The 17,770-nt window shown below is 46.7% G+C and overlaps 1 protein-coding gene across 2 annotated transcripts in view; it reads right to left on the bottom strand.

Annotated features, from left to right (window-relative positions):
• CDH13 (cadherin 13) overlaps window positions 1-5,143 on the bottom strand; it is a 1,034,896-nt gene extending 1,029,753 nt beyond the window's left edge. The window contains exon 1 of one of the 2 annotated variants that reach the window (XM_047836387.1): window positions 4,835-5,143. In XM_047836387.1, coding sequence (XP_047692343.1) covers window positions 4,835-4,879 — 45 coding nt within the window. In that variant the 5' untranslated portion in view covers window positions 4,880-5,143. The remainder of the gene's footprint in view (window positions 1-4,834) is intronic. The other variant, XM_047836388.1, reaches the window with a different exon arrangement.
• Window positions 5,144-17,770: the final 12,627 nt, after the last annotated feature.

The raw sequence follows: 17,770 nt of genomic DNA on the forward strand, positions 1-17,770 counted from the left end.
TTTAGTACTGCCAGGCAGGTGTCTCGAGGTTCAACCTGCTGGGCCAAAGGGTGACCCAATCACCAACACGAACCCTACCTCAGTCTGTGTTTCAAGTCTGAAATGCCGTTTCTTCTCTTCTCTGGCCTGCCCTTAGCTGCTTCTCTCAGGAGTGAAGAGCAGCTGCTTTCTACTCTAAGCCACTACTTAGTGCCTAGTGAAGGGGATCCTACAGTCCAGCCCATCATCATCTGTCCTGTCTGCTCAGGGAGGAGGAGCCAGGGGATCCCCAGGTAGCTACAGAGGAGACAGGCTGCGGGCAACTGTATTGGCAGCAACCTTCAGGAGGCTCCAATTCTGTCAGGCGCGTGGGCACCTTGCCCGCAGCTAAGTGGAAACAATGCCAAAACCACTGGTCACTTGATTTGATTCTGCCCAACTGATTATTGTAATTGGATGACAGACATATTTCCCTCTCCTTTTCAACTGGTGCCGGAGGGTGAGCGAATCTGGCTCATGAGTCATTCTTCTGGGTAGTTACCTAGTGGGGTAACTGTGCCTGCCTTTTGGCTGCCTAAAGAGAAAAACCAGGTCCAAATGAAATCAAATGCCAGGAAATTTCAGAACTTCCTCACATTTCATTTTGTATTGTCTGTCTACAAAGGTCTTTGAAATGTTCCCTGCTCTAATACTCAGAGGGGAAACGTAGTTGAAGAATAAGATGGAACAGAAGCAACTATAGTAGGGAATAAAGGAGGAAAGATACTGAGTGCAAAATGGTAGGACTTCTCATTGGGGTAGCTTCCAGAAAATAATTGGGAATAAGGAGAAGAGTAGTGTGTTGATAGAGCGACTACGCTGAGGTTCTTTAAAATACAGCAGCTGTAGATTCAGAATTTTGTAATGCTGTGGATGGAGCCCTCTTCTGGAGAAATTTTTCAACAGGTATTAAAACAAGATCAAAACACACAGAGATGGACACAGGCACAAAGAAATAGGAAACACTGTTGGCTATTTCGACGATATGACTGTCACTGAGTCCATAGCTTGGCATTTTCCTTCCCTTCCACTGAACGGAAATAAACTGGAGTCTACCAAGCAACGGTCTTTCTGGAAGGAGGGAAAGAAAAGAAGGATATTCTCAAGAGCCTACCCGTAGTTTTGCTGAAACAGTAAACTTCCAACTGAGATTCGATGCACACAGGCAAATGCCAGTCCTTCTAGACACTGCACTTATTGGGTACATTGGTTTGTGAGGCAATTTTACTATAACACATAGGAGACACTTCTAGCAGGAATTAGATTTTATTTAATGGAAAACCCAAGGGCTAAAGATAGCAAAGGAGAGAAGGGAGGGAAGCAGAGCAGAAGAGATTAGCTAAGATGACTGTTGGGCTTTTAATATAGACTGTGGCATTACATAAACTCCAGATCACATATTCAGCCTTGCAGTTTATTAAATCTCCTCGGGAACTTGCTAAAAAAATTGTTCAGCCATCTGAACTCTACCACTTTGACTCTTCTCACCACTTACGTCTCTGTTTCCCCAGTGTGTTTCAGATCTTATGGGTTGTCACATGTGGACCCCACGTCAGGGCTGGGGGTGCCCTCTGCTACTCCCATAATCTTTTCTCCTCATCAGAAAGGTTCTGCAAATAAACACTGCCCTTAAACTACAATATATGATGTTCTGGGGGTACAAAAACACACAGGCTCTCATTTAGAATCCTGAAAATCAAGGTGCTGCCTCCAAGAAAGAGCCCCATTTTAAATCAACATCTCAGAACCCTGTGGAACGTTTTTAGTCACTCCCAAGTGACTGCTCTCCAAACCTGAACCACTCCCTAAAATTCTAATTCTTGGGGGATTACTCATTCATTGTTAGAACTTTTGGCTACTTGTAAGCCATACCCAAATAGGGGGGCGGGGAATCATATTTACAGTGGAATTTCTATGTCATGCCTCCCTTGATTTGTTTCACACTCATTATTTATCATAGCCAAATGCCAGAGGCCACTTCTGGGACAGCCTTTCCCAAAACACCCCAGGGGAGAAGAGAGGCCACTGTCTCTCAATTTTGCCAGCTTCCAGCCATTGTTGCTTAGAATTCCTCTTCCCCTTTCCAAAATGCCTAAAAGAGCAACCTAGCCAATAAACTTACAGAGATTGATGGCTTCCAAAGCCAGACCCAGAATATTACAACTGTGATGGAAAAACACATACATGCTTGCCTGAACACCACTTAGGACCGAGTGACTAATTTGCTTTATTACATTGTTTTTCCCTTCCGTATGTTTTCTCTCTGCCTCAAGAAAGTTCTGTTTTCGCTGGTGGACTCAAAGGCTCTAAGACTTTCCCCGCTTTTCCCTATGGCACACGGAGCGGTGGCCTGGAACTTCTTGCCCATGAAATGAACTACACCAAAATGATTTCTCTGCAAGGTGCTGTTGCAGCCAGGATATCACTTAGCGTCCTAATGTGGACGATTGCTCTGATTACGGGTAATAATATAAGACAGAAACAAGCCTCTGAGAGCAGGCAATTCAATTCCTGGTAACACCTCTGCTGCCCCACACTTAGGAATGAGTGAGCTCAGAGCCTGCAGAACCCACCTGTGCTGGCTGGGCCCTGCAGGAGAAGACACACCAGTTGCTTTGCAAAAGGAATCCTGTGAGGAGCCCCTGGTGCACAGGGATTGCTGGGTGCTGCCACATGGTCTGTCTTGCTCAAAAGGAGGCATAACTTTGGGCCAGCCCTGCGACCCTGACTGAGGTCCCAGCACGCTGAGAGAGAAAAGGACTGTAAAGCCCTAGGGAAAGGCAGGGTGGGAGGGAAGTGCTCCCAGACACCAACAGTTCCCAGTGTGCCAGGCCTCATGGTAAATGCATTACCTAGGACATCCTGTTGAATGCAATCAATCTGCCTGGCGTTCCCAGGAAGGCGGAGAGATTATTTTACAGTGGAGAATCAGATAGCCCAGAGATGTTCAACAACGTGCCCAAGGTGGTACCAGTAGCATATGGCAGAGAGGATCTCTCTGAATCAGAAGCATCCTCTGAACCGTCCTGCTAAATAGGGATATATGTACACACATACAGCCTCAGGGACCACTGGAGTCCAGAAAGTCTGGAAAACTGGTCCACAGATAGACATAAGATTTGTGGCAGGACTTGAGGTTACAGGGACACCCCCCCCCCGCCCCCCCCCCCCCCCCCCCCCCCCCCCCCCCCCCCCCGCCAAGAGAATCAGGCAGCAAGGCCCTGTTAGGAAAAGAGTGTAACTGGGCAGTTCTGAATGGGGGCTGTGTATCCAGGGAAGACGGAAAGCATGGGTGGGGGAGGGGCTCCGTAGCCAGGCACCTTACCCGGTCACCAGACACCTGCATCCACCTACTAGCCCCCACTTTAAGTCATTTACATGGTCACTGCGTTCCTGGGACACTGGCCCCTTTCCAAAGTCTAACCCCAACATGGATCCAGCAGTGGCCTCCCTTCGATGCCCTGCACCCCCACATCCCTGCCAGCCCTCGCCTGGGATCCTGCCTGCCTCACCCTCCCTCTCTCCCGCACACTCACACATGTGCGCAGGCCCCTGGCACCCAGGAGTCCTGGCCAGGAACTCAACGCCCATTCCTAGCACCCGAAAGCACTCCCTGTCTGTCTCCTTCCCTCCTCTCTGCCCGGCCCTGCCTTGATCTTACCCACCCACTTGTAGGCTGCCAGCTCATCCCGAGTCCCACGGGCTTCAAGGGAAGCCTCGGGGACGGAGTAGCCTTGCTCTCTCAGAAACCACAGGCCCCAGAACAGGGCTGGGCGTGCCCCTCAGCGGCCCGCACCTCCGGTCGGGCCTCCTCGGAGTATGCTTTCCTGCACACAAACTTCCCGAGATCTTGGAGATCCAGAGGCGGCAGCTGGACAATCACGTCTCGGTCGCACCGCACCCCCCCCTCCCCCTCCCCCCCCCTCCCCCCCGCCTTCTCCCGGATCCCCGATCCTTCCCTCGCGCCTCAGCGCTCCGAGGGTTAACAGGCAGCTGCAGCCCTGGTGGGCAAGGCTTGAACTTTTCTCTGCGCTCCGCGCCCGCCCGGGAAGGCAGCAGAGGCGGCAGTCGGGGCTCCGAGCCGGGGCTCCAGCTGGCTGCACAAAGGGGGCGCGGGGGGCTGGGGCCTGCGTCCTGGCGGGGGGCGGGGGAGGACGCGCTCTGGGCCCGAGGTCGGGGAGGAAAAGAACCCCGATGCGGGCGCGGCCAGAGTCGGCGCCTTTGAGCGACAGCAGCAGCCGGGCTGCAGCGCTGGGCTGGCGGGAGGCGCCTTCCTGCGCGCCGCGGGGCTGGGCGAGGGGGCCCGGGCGCCCCGGGAAGTCGGCGATGCCGGGCCGGCCTCTCCAGCCCGGCAGCCCGCAATCCGGACCGGAGCTGCGCTTCCCCCTGTTCGGCGCTGCGCTGGGGAAACCACGACTCGCTGGAGTCGCCTCCAACTGAGTCTTTCTCCGATACATGAGCCACCGGAGGAGGAGGCGAATCAAAGTTACCCCACTTGATGTAGGCGAGAATGTCGCCCCTGCTTGCGGAAAAGGAAAGGGGGGACTCGGGAGCTCTCTCCTCCTCCCCTGAACGTACACACACACACACACACACACACACACACCGGAGTGGGAAACCGCCGCCCCCCCCGCCCCCCCCCCCGCGCCCCGAGGATCTCCGGGGCTGGGAATGACCTCCCTTCGAGCCCCAGGCTTTCTTCGCCGCCGCGCCCCACAGTCCCCCGACCCGCGAAAGCCCCCTCTCCCTGCCGGCGCCAGACAATCGGAATGCAGAAACGGGGCGCGGGGCGCGCCCGGCTGCCCCTCTTCCCTACCTGGGACAGGAGAACGCACAGGAGGAGCGGAGTTCTCGGCTGCATTTTGCCCGACTAGAAGCGCCCGGCGGCGTTTTCATTCATGCACTTGGCTGCACTGAGCATATTTTCCGTGGGAGCCAGGCTTTGAGGAGAGGCTCTGCCTCACCAGCCAGCCAACTTCCCAAATAGATCAGCGGCAGCATCACGAAAGCATTGGGTAGAGGCTGATGACCAGGACCAATGGCTTTACAAGACGGATTCCTTCATAAAGCTCCCTCGTTTTGCATGGCAGATACAGGGCGAGCACCTCGCACAGAGCGAGCCCCTCGGAGGAGGCAGCCCTTTTTGCCTTTTTGGACTGTTGGGGCCCAGCCTCACAAATCACGCTGGGCAACGCCAGCCGAATCCACTTTTGCAGAGAATGGAATTGCGCCGGGGACTGGCGAACACTTCCAGCCCAGTGCAAAAAGATTCTCTTTATTAAAATGTTAATAAGATCCACTTTATTTCCAATAAATCAAATAAAATGACCCCAGCAGTTCCAGCCCTCTCCACGCCTGGAAAGACTTGGCGGTGGATTTTCCCCCCTTTCTTTCTTTCTCTTTTTTTTCTTTTTTTTCCAACTGTGGCCCAAGTCATGATGGTGTTTGGTGTTTCCTTGCCATCTCACAAATCACAAATACGACAGATCAATTCTAGCTTGCAGAAAAAAAAAATCCATCAAGGGGCAATAGATTTTATTAACTGCTCAGGTGAGAATCTGACTGGCCGCCTACTCCACAAATGTGCATCTGGCACCAAAGTTGGAGCCATGATTTAAGGAAACTTTTTTTTCCTATATGGATGTGATTTTTCAGAAGCTCCTACCTATCCCCAGGGAATGGGGGATAGTCATGGCCACTGCTCAAGGAATTTTATAAGTGGGGTGCTATGGGAATGAGGGTCAGAGGAATATATAGGTCTGCCTTTCCCAGTAAGAATCTAAGACTATGCAGTAAAGATCTCACTTTGTCATTTCCATGCAGCCTCCTTCTAAAAATGATGTAAGTTATTTTAAAATAAAGGAAATTTCTGCAATAGAACTGATGCAACCAAAATTAAAAATCTAGACTGGGAGGAAAAATTCAAAAACCTGAAATGCTAAACCTGAACTTTAATATATTTGCTCTGATTTGGATCTGAGCTTCCTGGTGCCCAAAGCAATAAGAAACATGTAAATTACATAGTTCTTATTTTAGAAAAAAGTATACAAATATCCACTGGCATAATTTCCTCCTAGAGCTAAATCCTAGAATAAATGTATTATGTGATATCTAATAGAACAGGACACAGAGCAATGGACCATGCGGAGATCCAATAGATTGGGGTGTATTCCCAGCATCTAGCACAGGGCCTAAAACATGAAGACGGTCATTACCGCCTGTGAAATAGATGTCTAGACTTAATAATCAATCTAAGCGGCAGAGGAAGGAGTGGGACAATGAGTCTAGAGCCACACTGCCTAAGCTTAACCCCCAGCCCTGCTACCAATGAGTAAGTTACTGAAACCCTCTGTGCCTCTGTTTGTCCACTGGTGAAATGAAAATATAAATCATATGAACTTATAAGGTGGTGGCAAGGATTAAGTGACAAAATAACTACTCAATAAATGTAAACCGATGCGCTTTGTAAAATTCCTTCATTGCCAGCTGTTGAGTCACAAGATTGCCTCACATGGCCCCAAGGTGACTGCTGGGGGCCTCCTGGCTGCATTAGCTGGAGCTGGCCCATCAGATGGCAATGTTGGCCAAACAACCTCCAGAAAAGCCCAGGAAAGGTGCATCTTGACACTTCTTCCGGTCTCTTCAACTTTCCACTGTCCTCTTGCCTAAGTAGGCACTGATCCTGAGCCTTTGAGAGTTGCAGTCACAGTGTTTGATAGATACGATTGTCCCAGCTTGGAATTCGTGCATGCGGAAACCTACACCCAACTTGCCTACTGGTAAAAAGTAAAAGGGGATATTTTGGAGTCAGGCAGCCTTCACATCAAGGCATCCTGAAATACCCTGGTTTTTTCTCCATGCCACAGCAGGAGCCATCTTGTCAGCCATGGACCAGCTGAGCTAAGCCCATGGATTCAGCAGACACAAAGGCAGACAGAGAGCAGACGACAGCTTGGGAGATGATAGACCACTCTAAGGGATAAAGATGGCGGAAATGATCCAGCCATGTTTCCACAAGCAGTCCCTCGGTTGGGGAAGCAGTCCTAAGGGGAGGGTGTGCAAGGCTGCACTTGCCCGCCCCCCTGTGGTCAGCATGGGGCTGTGTGACCCGTTCTAGCCAATAAGCTGTGAGCAGAAGTGACAGGTGTCACTCCAAGGCTGGAGCATTTAATCGCCAGGGTGAGACAGGTTGGTTTCCCCAGAATAGGGGCTGAGATGGAAATCTGTGCAGGTGACTTTCTCAGGAGTGTCCTCAGGAACAACAGCTGCAAAAGGAAGGAAAACAATATCGGCAGGGGGGATTGCAGTGGCCTTAGATGCCTCAGCCAGTCCCAGGGGAACTCTGAGGCTAGGGAGGCCTTCCACTCAGAGACGACCCTAAGAGAGTCGGGGGCTGTGTCTTTGTGCTCCAGTGGGTCCGTTGTTGGCTGTTCCCCAAGAACAGAATAACCTTAGGTGAGAGAGCTTGGTTTGGCCAAGGGCAATCTTCCAGTCTGACCTCAGCTTCATCATCTACATAGAAAATGAATGTGTTGACCCACAACAGGTAACCGGAGGCTGTGGTTCCCAGATTGCAGATGACCACATGCACCTGATGATACCAGTGAAGGTAGATGCAGATTTGTGAGAATCTGCTGACTCCATCTCCAGCCAGGACCTGTCAGGCATTCACGAAGGTCCTGGGCTGTTGTCCTGAGTTGTTCTACCAGCAGGCAGAGTGGCTCCAGCCAACCACACTTGATTCCAAGTGAGCATGCCCAAAGGGCCACTCCCATCCCTTCATATTTCAGTCCCCACAGCTTGTATTTTAAGGGTCAAGAGGAGTTAACTTCAAGAGTCTTCTTTGGCCTTAAGGCTCACCATTAGAAACCCATGAAGGCTAGGAAGGCGGAAAAGATTTGTCTGCAAAATGAGACCTGGATTGGGAACTCCAGACTCCACTTACATTGGGCAAGTTGCTTTTGCTCCCCCAGGCTCAGTTTGTTCATCAATAAAATGGGAATGATAATATAATAGCACTCCAAGGATTGCCGTAAAAGTGGACGCTACCTTTCCCCTCAATCCCCTACTCCCCTCTACTCTCAGAGAACATGCATTTAACCAAACACAGGATGTCAGGTTTTGTCCAACAAAGACAGGAGAAAACTCATTTCACTCTGGTGGTAAAAGGTCTCTGAAGAATAAATTCATTTTTGTTGGTTTTGCATTGTTTTCCCTTCAACTCCCTAATGGGATTCTTTTGGCCAACGGATGCATTGATGGCAGCAAGTGAGTACTGAAGCTGGAAACCACCCCCTCATAACCCCTGCTTTACCTCCCCCTAGGCCAGCACCCCCCTCCAAGAAGCCCAGGCTTTGTGTCCAAATGCAGACCCCAGAACCTGGGGTCTGATGAAATAATCCAACATCCAGGAGCTGTATCCTGAGAAGCCAGGGATTAAAATTTTTGTCTCTCCTTGACTGACATGGATGAAGGCATCATTTCTGGCTGTGTGAAGGAGGCCGTGTGTGTGTGTGTGTAGGCTGTGTGTGTGTGTGTGTGTGTGTGTGTGTGCACTGGTTGGGTATTATGTGTACAAGCACATGGACGTGGGTGTATGGCAAGGGGGTAACTGCTGTATCTTCCAGAAGAGATGCTTTACTCAAGTTTGGGTACCCTCTGAATATGCTGCTGTAATGAGGCATTTGCACAGAACAAGGATAAACCAGATAGATGCCCTTATACAACACAACAGTTATCGGCTATGCCAGGAGCCCTTGATAATTAAGATATATTTGGACAGAAAGGAGGGAAGCCCACACTGCACAGCAGAACAATAGTGTAAGGCTGAAGCTACATCTCTCCCAATGGGATCGCCTGCTAAAACCACTAAAGATTATGACAATACACCATCGCACGATACCTGGTCACCCAAAAGTAGTGTCCGGGATTGTTCTTGAGCCATGAACTTGTTTTATGTTTCTTCATGGCCCTTTGTGTTGCTTACTATTATACCATAAGTGGTCACTTTGCTCAGTTCTTCACTCCAACCTGCATCTACACCTTTCACCCCTGGGTTTCGCCACATGAATTTGATGTGGCCAATGGAATGAGGCAGAAGTGACGATGTGCCGCTTATAAACCCAGGCCCCAAGAGGCCCTGTGTGTTTCAGCTTGCCGTCACTAGGAACATTCAAAGGAAATGCCTTCAGAGGAACATTCATGGGTTATCTCATTGGTTGTAGGAGAGAAATGACCTCCATGAACCCAGAGGTGCCCGGCAGAGCCCCACCCAGGTCATTTAACCTATAGGTATGTGAAGTAAAATCAAATAATTGCTCTAAATTTGGAGGTGATTAGTTATATAGCGAAACCTAACCAATAATTACATTTGTTTGTTGTCTATCTCTCTGAAATGCAGATAAGTCTGTCTTTTTGCTTCTGTATGCTCAGCTTCTAGAACACTGGTTTACAGTAGGTGCCCAAATGACTTTTGCTGAGAAGATAAATTAAGTGGCTTCTGAACTAAACAATGTGTGATGCTGATGGGAAACCCACCCCCTACATATACTTCCCTACCAGAAATACTTCCTGATGTTGACAGTTCAATCCTTCCTTGCAGAAAGTATCCTATAACTTTGACAGTCTCCACTCCCATGTGGCCATCCAATTCATCCTACAACAAGGCAAGGTCATCTTACAATAGTCTAGACCAGGATTAGGCAAAGTAAGGAACATTCCACAGAGGCTATAGTGTGAGCATGTAGGTGCTTAGAGATCTTTGGTGAAGAATCTTTGTTTAGAAGGTGTGACTCCTTCTGACTTTTCCTCAAAGGATGAAGAGCCCAGACAACTAAGAATAAGACAGAAAACACTCCTTTAGCTTTTGGGGTACTGTATTAATACAGTGTCCTCCGTGAATACAATTAATACCATCATGACTTCCACTCTCGCACAGAAATAAAATCAGGAATGACTTTAGACCATCTCACTTCGATGGTTTCCCTGTATTTAGGACTTCAATCCCTCCTTAGTAGCAAAATTGGGACTTCAGACACCAGATTTATCCTTTGAACTAGTAGCCATTAAAACCCCCCTCTAGGTGTCTCCCTTACCCAAAATTAGTTACTGGGGTTATTTCTACACTGAGAATCCTCTCCACATCACTTTGGTAGAGCAGTGGTTTTCAAAGTGTCCCCCTGGACCAGGAGCGTCAACACACCTGGGAACTTGTTAAAACTGAACATTCTCAGGTCTCCTCCCAGACCTACTGATTTAGAAACTCAGGGGTGAGGTCTAGCAACCTGTGTTGTACAAACTCTTTATTTGCATAGTTTGAGAACCACTACTCTAGAGAATTCTCCACTACTCACTTACATATGTTCATTAATTCATTCATTCATTCAAGAAACATTCAGAAAGTGCCTATGGCATATTAGCCACTGAGCTAGGCAACAGAGAAATGAAAACGCATGGTTTGTGTCCTTCAGAAAATATGACTCATGGGAAGAAAGACATCATTCTATTACAGTCTGTTACAGGAGCTGCTGGGAGTCAAGGGAACCAGAGCTATGGGGGATCAGGATGTGTTTAGAAAGAGGCAAGGGGTCCACTGTGGTTGGTTTCCATTGTATGTCAAAAACCATCATGGATCTTTACTTGAAAGAAGTTGTACTTTTTGTATCTGTTGATGAGAAACTAAATATAAATAGTAGCAACAAGGTACCTGAAATTCAACACCTCCTTCTAACTGAATTTGAAGATTATTATTTATAATCCCATCTAGGCAAAGTTGCAAATGGCAGTGTCTGTGTGTGTGTGTGTGTGTGTATCTGTGTGTGTGTGTGTGTGTGTGTGTGTGTGTGTGCACATGTGCACGTGCAGGCAGGTGAAGGGACATTATTTATAACTGACAGATAATGCTTGGTGTGCTTTTGCTTTTCTTTTTTCAATTTTTTTTCAATGCTTATTTATTTATTTTGACAGACAGAGGGGAGAGAGAGAGAGAGAGTGAACGAGAGTGGGGGAGGCACAGAAAGGGGGACAGAAAGAGTCCCAAGTAGGCACTGACAGCATGGAGCCTAATGCAGGGCTTGATCTCATGAAGCATGAGATTGTGACCTGAACCCAGTTGGACACTCAACTGACTGAACCACCCAGGTGCCCCTTGGTGTGCTTTTAGTAAGATCTCTTACAATGACACCATGTCACCAACACCCACTTCCTGCCTGTCTGTAATCCCAACCAGGGAAGGCTGGAGCTATGACAAAGGGAAAATAAGGAAGTTAAGACACATGGAGGAGGGACTAGGGACCCTGGAAAGCAGAAGACAATTCTGGGCAGTTTGGGGGCCCAGATTAGGATCACCTTAAATGTCAACATCCAGAGGCTGAGCTTTATCCTACGGACAAAGGAGAATCGTGCAAACTATTCAAACAGGGAAGGGTCAATGTCTGGTTTACATTTTAGGAAGCTCATTCTGGCTACATTGGAGGATGGATTACATTGAGGGCCATACCTAAGGAAGAGAGACTTCTTGGAAGACTACTCCACAAACCATAGAAAATATAACCAGAGCAGGAACTCTTTTTCTTAGATTTCTAACCAGTGAGTGATGAGGTATATTTCGTGGCAATCTCTCCTGTCGCCTACCAGTGTCTGGCACATGAGTTTGTACATCTTATAATAAATAGATGAAGGAAACATGCTGATTAAAGTACAAGAGAGTAACTTTGAGTTCAAATTATTCAGCCCTCCCTGCATCTAATCCTTACCTCACTGATGGTAGAGTGAACTTCCTCACCTTTGACTTTGGGCTTCACCACATGGCTTGTTTTGGCTAACAGAATGCAGTGAGGGCAACAGCAGACAGTTCTGAGCCTAGGTCTTACAGCGTCTCACGTGTTTCTGTTTTACAGCTCTGACATCTCCATGAAAACAACATGTCTTCTCTGTGGTATAAGGTGGATGAGAAACGTGAAGCTGAGCCACCCCCACCCATCCACAGATCTGCAGTGAGAAGCAGAGTCTAGCCTAAATTAGCCAAACCCCAATCAACCCACGGCTCCAAAGGAACTAATGCTTGGTGTTGTGCTACTGATATTGTTGTGGTTGTTTGTTATCCAGAAATAGCTGACTGATACATAAATGAACTCCCTTCTTAGGACTATGTATAGCTCAGGGAATTGGCTGGAAGCTGCATATGTAAATCTAGCATAGACATTTACATGGGCATGACTGACGTTTAATGTTGACCACAAATCCAAGCCCTTAATAATTACTCAACTCACCAAACAGTCCTCTCCTTACACCTACCTAATCCAAGCCGGCTGGCTCCTTGCAAATGCCTAGGTTCCTTTTAGAATATTTATTGCAAAGTTACTGAATCTTGCTCTGGTTGTTTTTCTTATGCTAGCATAACTGTGAGGCCATCACTTAACAATTACTTGGGAAAATTTATTTACAATGCAAGGCAGATCCGTGAATGTTTGTAGTGGATAAATTTATTTACAATGTAATCCAAATCTGCCAATGCCTCTAGTAGATAAAATTGTCCTGCTCTTATGAAAAGCAACCCACCCAGTTAATAGTTTCCATGGTCTTTTATGAATAGTCCAAGGTCGGGCCACCATAATGAGTTTGGGAAAGTTAATCTGTGGAAGCAAGTTAAGCACAGAAAACTACATTTTAATGATTCTGAATGTGTGACAGCTGCCAGAATTTAACCAAATGAGAGCCAGAGAAGACAAATCCAAGACTCTTTTGTTTTTTGAGCTCAGCATTTATGGGATTAAGATGGCAAGTGTGTAGTTTCCAGGAGGTCAGGAGGATGTCTGTCTTTCTCCCCCTTGGATCCCACTTGCCCACACACTGCCTGGCACCAAGGAGAAATTCTAAAGATATGAGTGGGATGCATCAGGTACATAGGAGAGGTCCAGCTTAGCCCTGCACACCTGGTGTCTGTCATACTTACATTTACTGTAGCAAGACAAACTATCCAACAATACACCTCTAGTATCGACATCCATCTCCTAGAGCAGTGAAGTGTTATCCTGCTAAGTGTCCCTGTTCAGTCCCAACACTCCACATGAGAATGTTAAGTGTCTACACTGCCCCTGTTTCTACTGTATAAAACTCAAAAGCAAGTATGTCTTGAATCATAAAATTATCTCCTGGAACATGACAGAAAAGGGAAATTCGCCACAGCTCATGAGAACTTGCAAAGCTATCTCCTGCCTACCTCTCCAGATTCATTCCATCTCTGCTCTCCTCCTCACTCTCTGTGTCAAGCTCTTCCCTACCCAGGGCCTTTGCACATTCTACTCACTCTGTCTGGAATGCTCTTCCCTCCACTTCCCTACCATTCTCATCCCCCTGGAATCTGTTCGTATGTCAGCTCTTCAGAAGAAGAGCAGCCCTCACCAGCTCATCCTTCATTAGCTCATTTCTTGACTTCTTTCCTTCATGGTATTTTCTATCACCTGTCCCTATTTTATTTATTGTTTGCTTCTTTCTATGTTCATTTCTCTCACTAGAATAGGAGTTTCATGATGGTAACTAAATATCTGTTTATTGGTCATCGTACTCCAGGACCTAGAACCATGCCTGACCCATGAGAGGCACTCAATATTCCATTTCTTTCTTTTTTTTTTTTAAGAAATGAATGAACAGATGATCTTATGGCCAATGAAGGTAGAGGACTTGTGGCTCTCTAGATGCATTAATCTTGGTAAAAATATCAAGTAGTAATCCGATGGTTAACAATGACAAGACACTGCCAGGGAGCCACTGTACAAAAATATGGCCAAGATTAAGTGTGCACACTTAACACCTTGTGTTGTATAAAACAAGACAAAGGGCCCTGGGGCCCTGTGGGTGAGCCACCTAAACTACAGTCTATACTCTTTGCCAAGACCAAGCTCGTATGGGCTATGGGGCATGCTCTGGGTGAACTAAGGACTCAGTTCTCCCAAGATGAATCAAGAGAGGCTGCGGTGAGACAGGGCACACCTGAGCAAGACGAGGTAGAATATTTTCAACATATTTTCTCTTACTTGACACATCAGGAATTCATCTAAAGCCTTTTCAAACTGCCAGGTTCTTGTCCACGTAATGAATCTATTGATTCACTTTTTGTCCCCAGGAGACTCTGAAGACCACAGAATGTCAAGAGAGAGGACAAAGAATTCTTGTTGCTTGTCACAGAGCCTTATGGGTAAAGAGACAGGTCTCAGCATACTCCCAAAAGATATTCATTACCCCGTTAGTATTCTTTGAGGGCTAAATGGTTACTTATTTCTGGACTTACCTACTTTATTTCTCTCAGCTAACATGACTTCCATACCCATAAACTGTCCCTCTCTTAACAAAGAAAATAGAGTAGGACAACTATTTCTTCATTCATTCATTCAGCAATTATTTTGATAACAAGCAGCAAGATACAATTTAAAAAAAAAAACTTTTTCTGGAATCAAGCTAGGTAGTTCATTTCTAGATTGCCAGTCTCCTCTAACTTTCTAGTCTGACTACCATATTGTTTCCAGAACAATTTTTAATTCAAGCAATAAGTATCAAGTATCTACTATGATGTAAGCATTATTTTACTCAGCAGTGAATAACGGCAAGTTTGTGTCTTGTCTTTGTTCCTGTATCTGTTCCTATCTATCTATCTATCTATCTATCTATCTATCTACACACACACACACACACACACACACACACACACACACACACACACACTTCAGTGGTTCCCGATTGCCTCTAAGCTAAAGTCTAAATCCCTAACTTGGCATTCAATGCCATACATAAAGATTCTACACAGCTGCTCTGCTTTATCTTCCCCACCAAAGCTCAGATACCATGATACAGAACATTCTACCACGCACCCCACCGCATGTAAGGCTACTTCATTCCATAGAGCCTTTGCACATGTTGATATCCTGGATTTCTCTCCTGCAGGCCTAGGTCCACTTGATGAGCCATAGCTCATCATTAAGGATCAACCACCTCAAACACCACTTCAGCCAGGAAGTTGCCCCAATCCACCTAGGCTGGGTTAACTGTACTTAGAACATGTCATTATTCACTTACTGGAACCCCTCAATGGACTACTAGCTCCTTGAGGTGAAGAACTGAGTCTTACTCTCATCTATATCCTTAATAATCCCAATGCCAAGTACACATTGGACTTCAAAATAATACCTATGCATTAATAAATAATCATATGAGCTGTGAAGTTTTTTACATGCCAGGAACCTTTACAAGTTCTTCTCATTAGATCTTAGCCAGCTTGATATGAAATATGATTATCCCCTTTTACTGGTGACCAATGATAGGCAAACCTACCCTGGGGTGTAAGAGGAGAAAGCCAGCTCCAGGAGCCCAAGCACCTGAGTCCTAGGCCCTCTCCATGGCCTATTCGTGCCATGATGGAGAATGGATCAGTATTCTTGAAGTCTTGGTTTCCTTTCTTGTTAGTAAGCACAACCTTTGGAGTCAGAAAGCCTAGGCTTAAATTCCACTCTGCCATTTACTAGAACAGGCTTGGGCAAGCTACGTAACCCATCACCACTGAGCACCTGACATCTGCCAAGCATGGAACTGCATTGGTGGGAATAATCACAGCAATAATAACTAACAGTAATTGAGAATTGTTTTATTATTTTAAAATTTACTATTTATTTGAAATATGTTTTATGATTTAAATATTTATGATTATAATTAAGTAATAGCTAACTTCCATTGATAATAGTGATAACTCACTGGTTTAAACACTTTCATGTGTCCAATTGTTCAATATTAGTGACAATTTTAACAGAGTTAAATGAGTCATCTAAGGAATACAAGTGGTAGAGAAAGGGCTTGAATCCAGACCCCCTCCCCGATAGAACTTAAACTCCTGACCAGCTTGCCTTACTGTCTCTCTTTGTTTGTTAACAGAACAACAGACCTGCCCCTAACCTTGTAGAACTGTTCACTCCTCTCTTGAGTCTCAGATGCCCCTTCAGTAAAAAGTGCTGCTGATAGTTTCTACATCAGAGATTGCTGTACAAATTAAATGACTTGACTCATGTAAAATCCATACTGGCCTCTCTTATGAGCGTCTAACACTAATGATCCACAGATCCCTTCCCAGCCTCCTGTTCTATGTAATCAGAACTCAAGAACCCCACATACCACCCAGCAGTTTAAGAAGGAGAAGAGAATGATCACTATGGTTTGGAATCAGCCCCTGGGTGGCAGAACTGGGTACCTTCACATTTTATGGGGCTGTTCACTGAACTAAAGTCTCCAAATATTTCTACCTCAGTCAAGTCTCTCCCCTGTGAGACCGAGTGTATATGAACAGTGGTAGCCTGCTACAAGATGGTACAATTCTCGCTGATTCCAGAGAGCCACCACCAGGGGGCTATTGCCCTAGGGCCTGGCCACATGGTTTCACTGCCCTCAATAGAAAGAGATTCAAAACACCAGATGGTATAGGCTTGGTTGGATCCCCCCATCTCTTCAGTTACATGGGTCATGGATTCTTCACCATGGGCAGAAACTTTGGTCGGCACCCTGCTGTCTTTGGCGGGGGGCGGGGGGGGCGGGGGGGGGGGGGCAGTGCACCACACAAAACACTGGTGTCACTAACAAGTAACATAATAGGGCACATACACTGGTTATCTTACCGATATTATGCTCCTCAATCCTCAGAAAGTAGATGTCACTATTACCATCATTAAATACCATCACAATTCTCATAGTATCTTAAAGGTTGGGTGGCCAACCCATTACCACTCAGAGCTAATCAAGAATACAATTAGAGTCCACAGGATAATAGCTTATTCATTCTTTTATTTTTCCATTCATTCACTCAATCATTAAAGAAGTATTGATTGTGCCCCTTTCCTGTGCCAAGCATTGTCCCAGGAAGTATAGACAGGAATACAGTAGTGAACAAAACAGACAAAAATCCTTGTTTCAGTGGAGGGGGGTGCAGGGGGCAATAAAAAAAAACAAATAAAAATGTGAATAAGATGGTGACAAGTGTTCTGGTGAAACATGGGAAGGACCAGAAGAAACAGCACACAGGAAGACTTAGAATTCCATAATTGCTAACATTTAGTTCATGATTATTCTTTGCTGGTCATCATTCTAAGCATTTTGCCTGTATGTACTCATTAAACCCTTCCAGCCACCCTAGGCGGGAAGTCCTACTCATGGAAGAGACAGTGAGGCACAGAGAGGTCAGATGCCTTGCCCAGGCTTCTGCACCTAACAAGAGGCAAAGCCAGGACTTGACCCCTGAAGTTACTCCCTTACCCAACCAAGGTACACAGTAGTCTCAGTACAGGATAGCTCAGCTGGTCTAGACTCATTTAGACACATATTTGGAAGGCCCCTTGTCTTGCTTTTTCCCCCTTCTTCCTCTGCCCCCCAGGCCGTTCTTTCCTCTCAGGCTTCCAGCTCCATCCACTTCCTAGAGGCCCATCCTCCTCCCTGCCCCACATCCAGGAGAGCTGCCCTGCCATTAGATCCCACCTCTAGGCCAAGGCCCCTGCAAACCAGGCAGTGTCTTCTCACAGCTCTTGACCTATCACACCACAACTGGATCGGGTTCTAGGCTAAAAGTCTCCTCCCTGCTAGGGCTGAGCATGAGGGTGCATGAAGAGGGTTAAAAGGGCTGAGAGTTCCATCCTGCCACCATTTACGTTTGTCAGATGAAAAAAAATGACTCTAAAAATAACTAGAGGACCTGAGTTGGGATTTGAATTCAGGACTGTTTGAC

This window comes from Prionailurus viverrinus, chromosome E2 (assembly GCF_022837055.1).
Source record: "Prionailurus viverrinus isolate Anna chromosome E2, UM_Priviv_1.0, whole genome shotgun sequence".
NCBI lineage: Eukaryota > Metazoa > Chordata > Mammalia > Carnivora > Felidae > Prionailurus > Prionailurus viverrinus.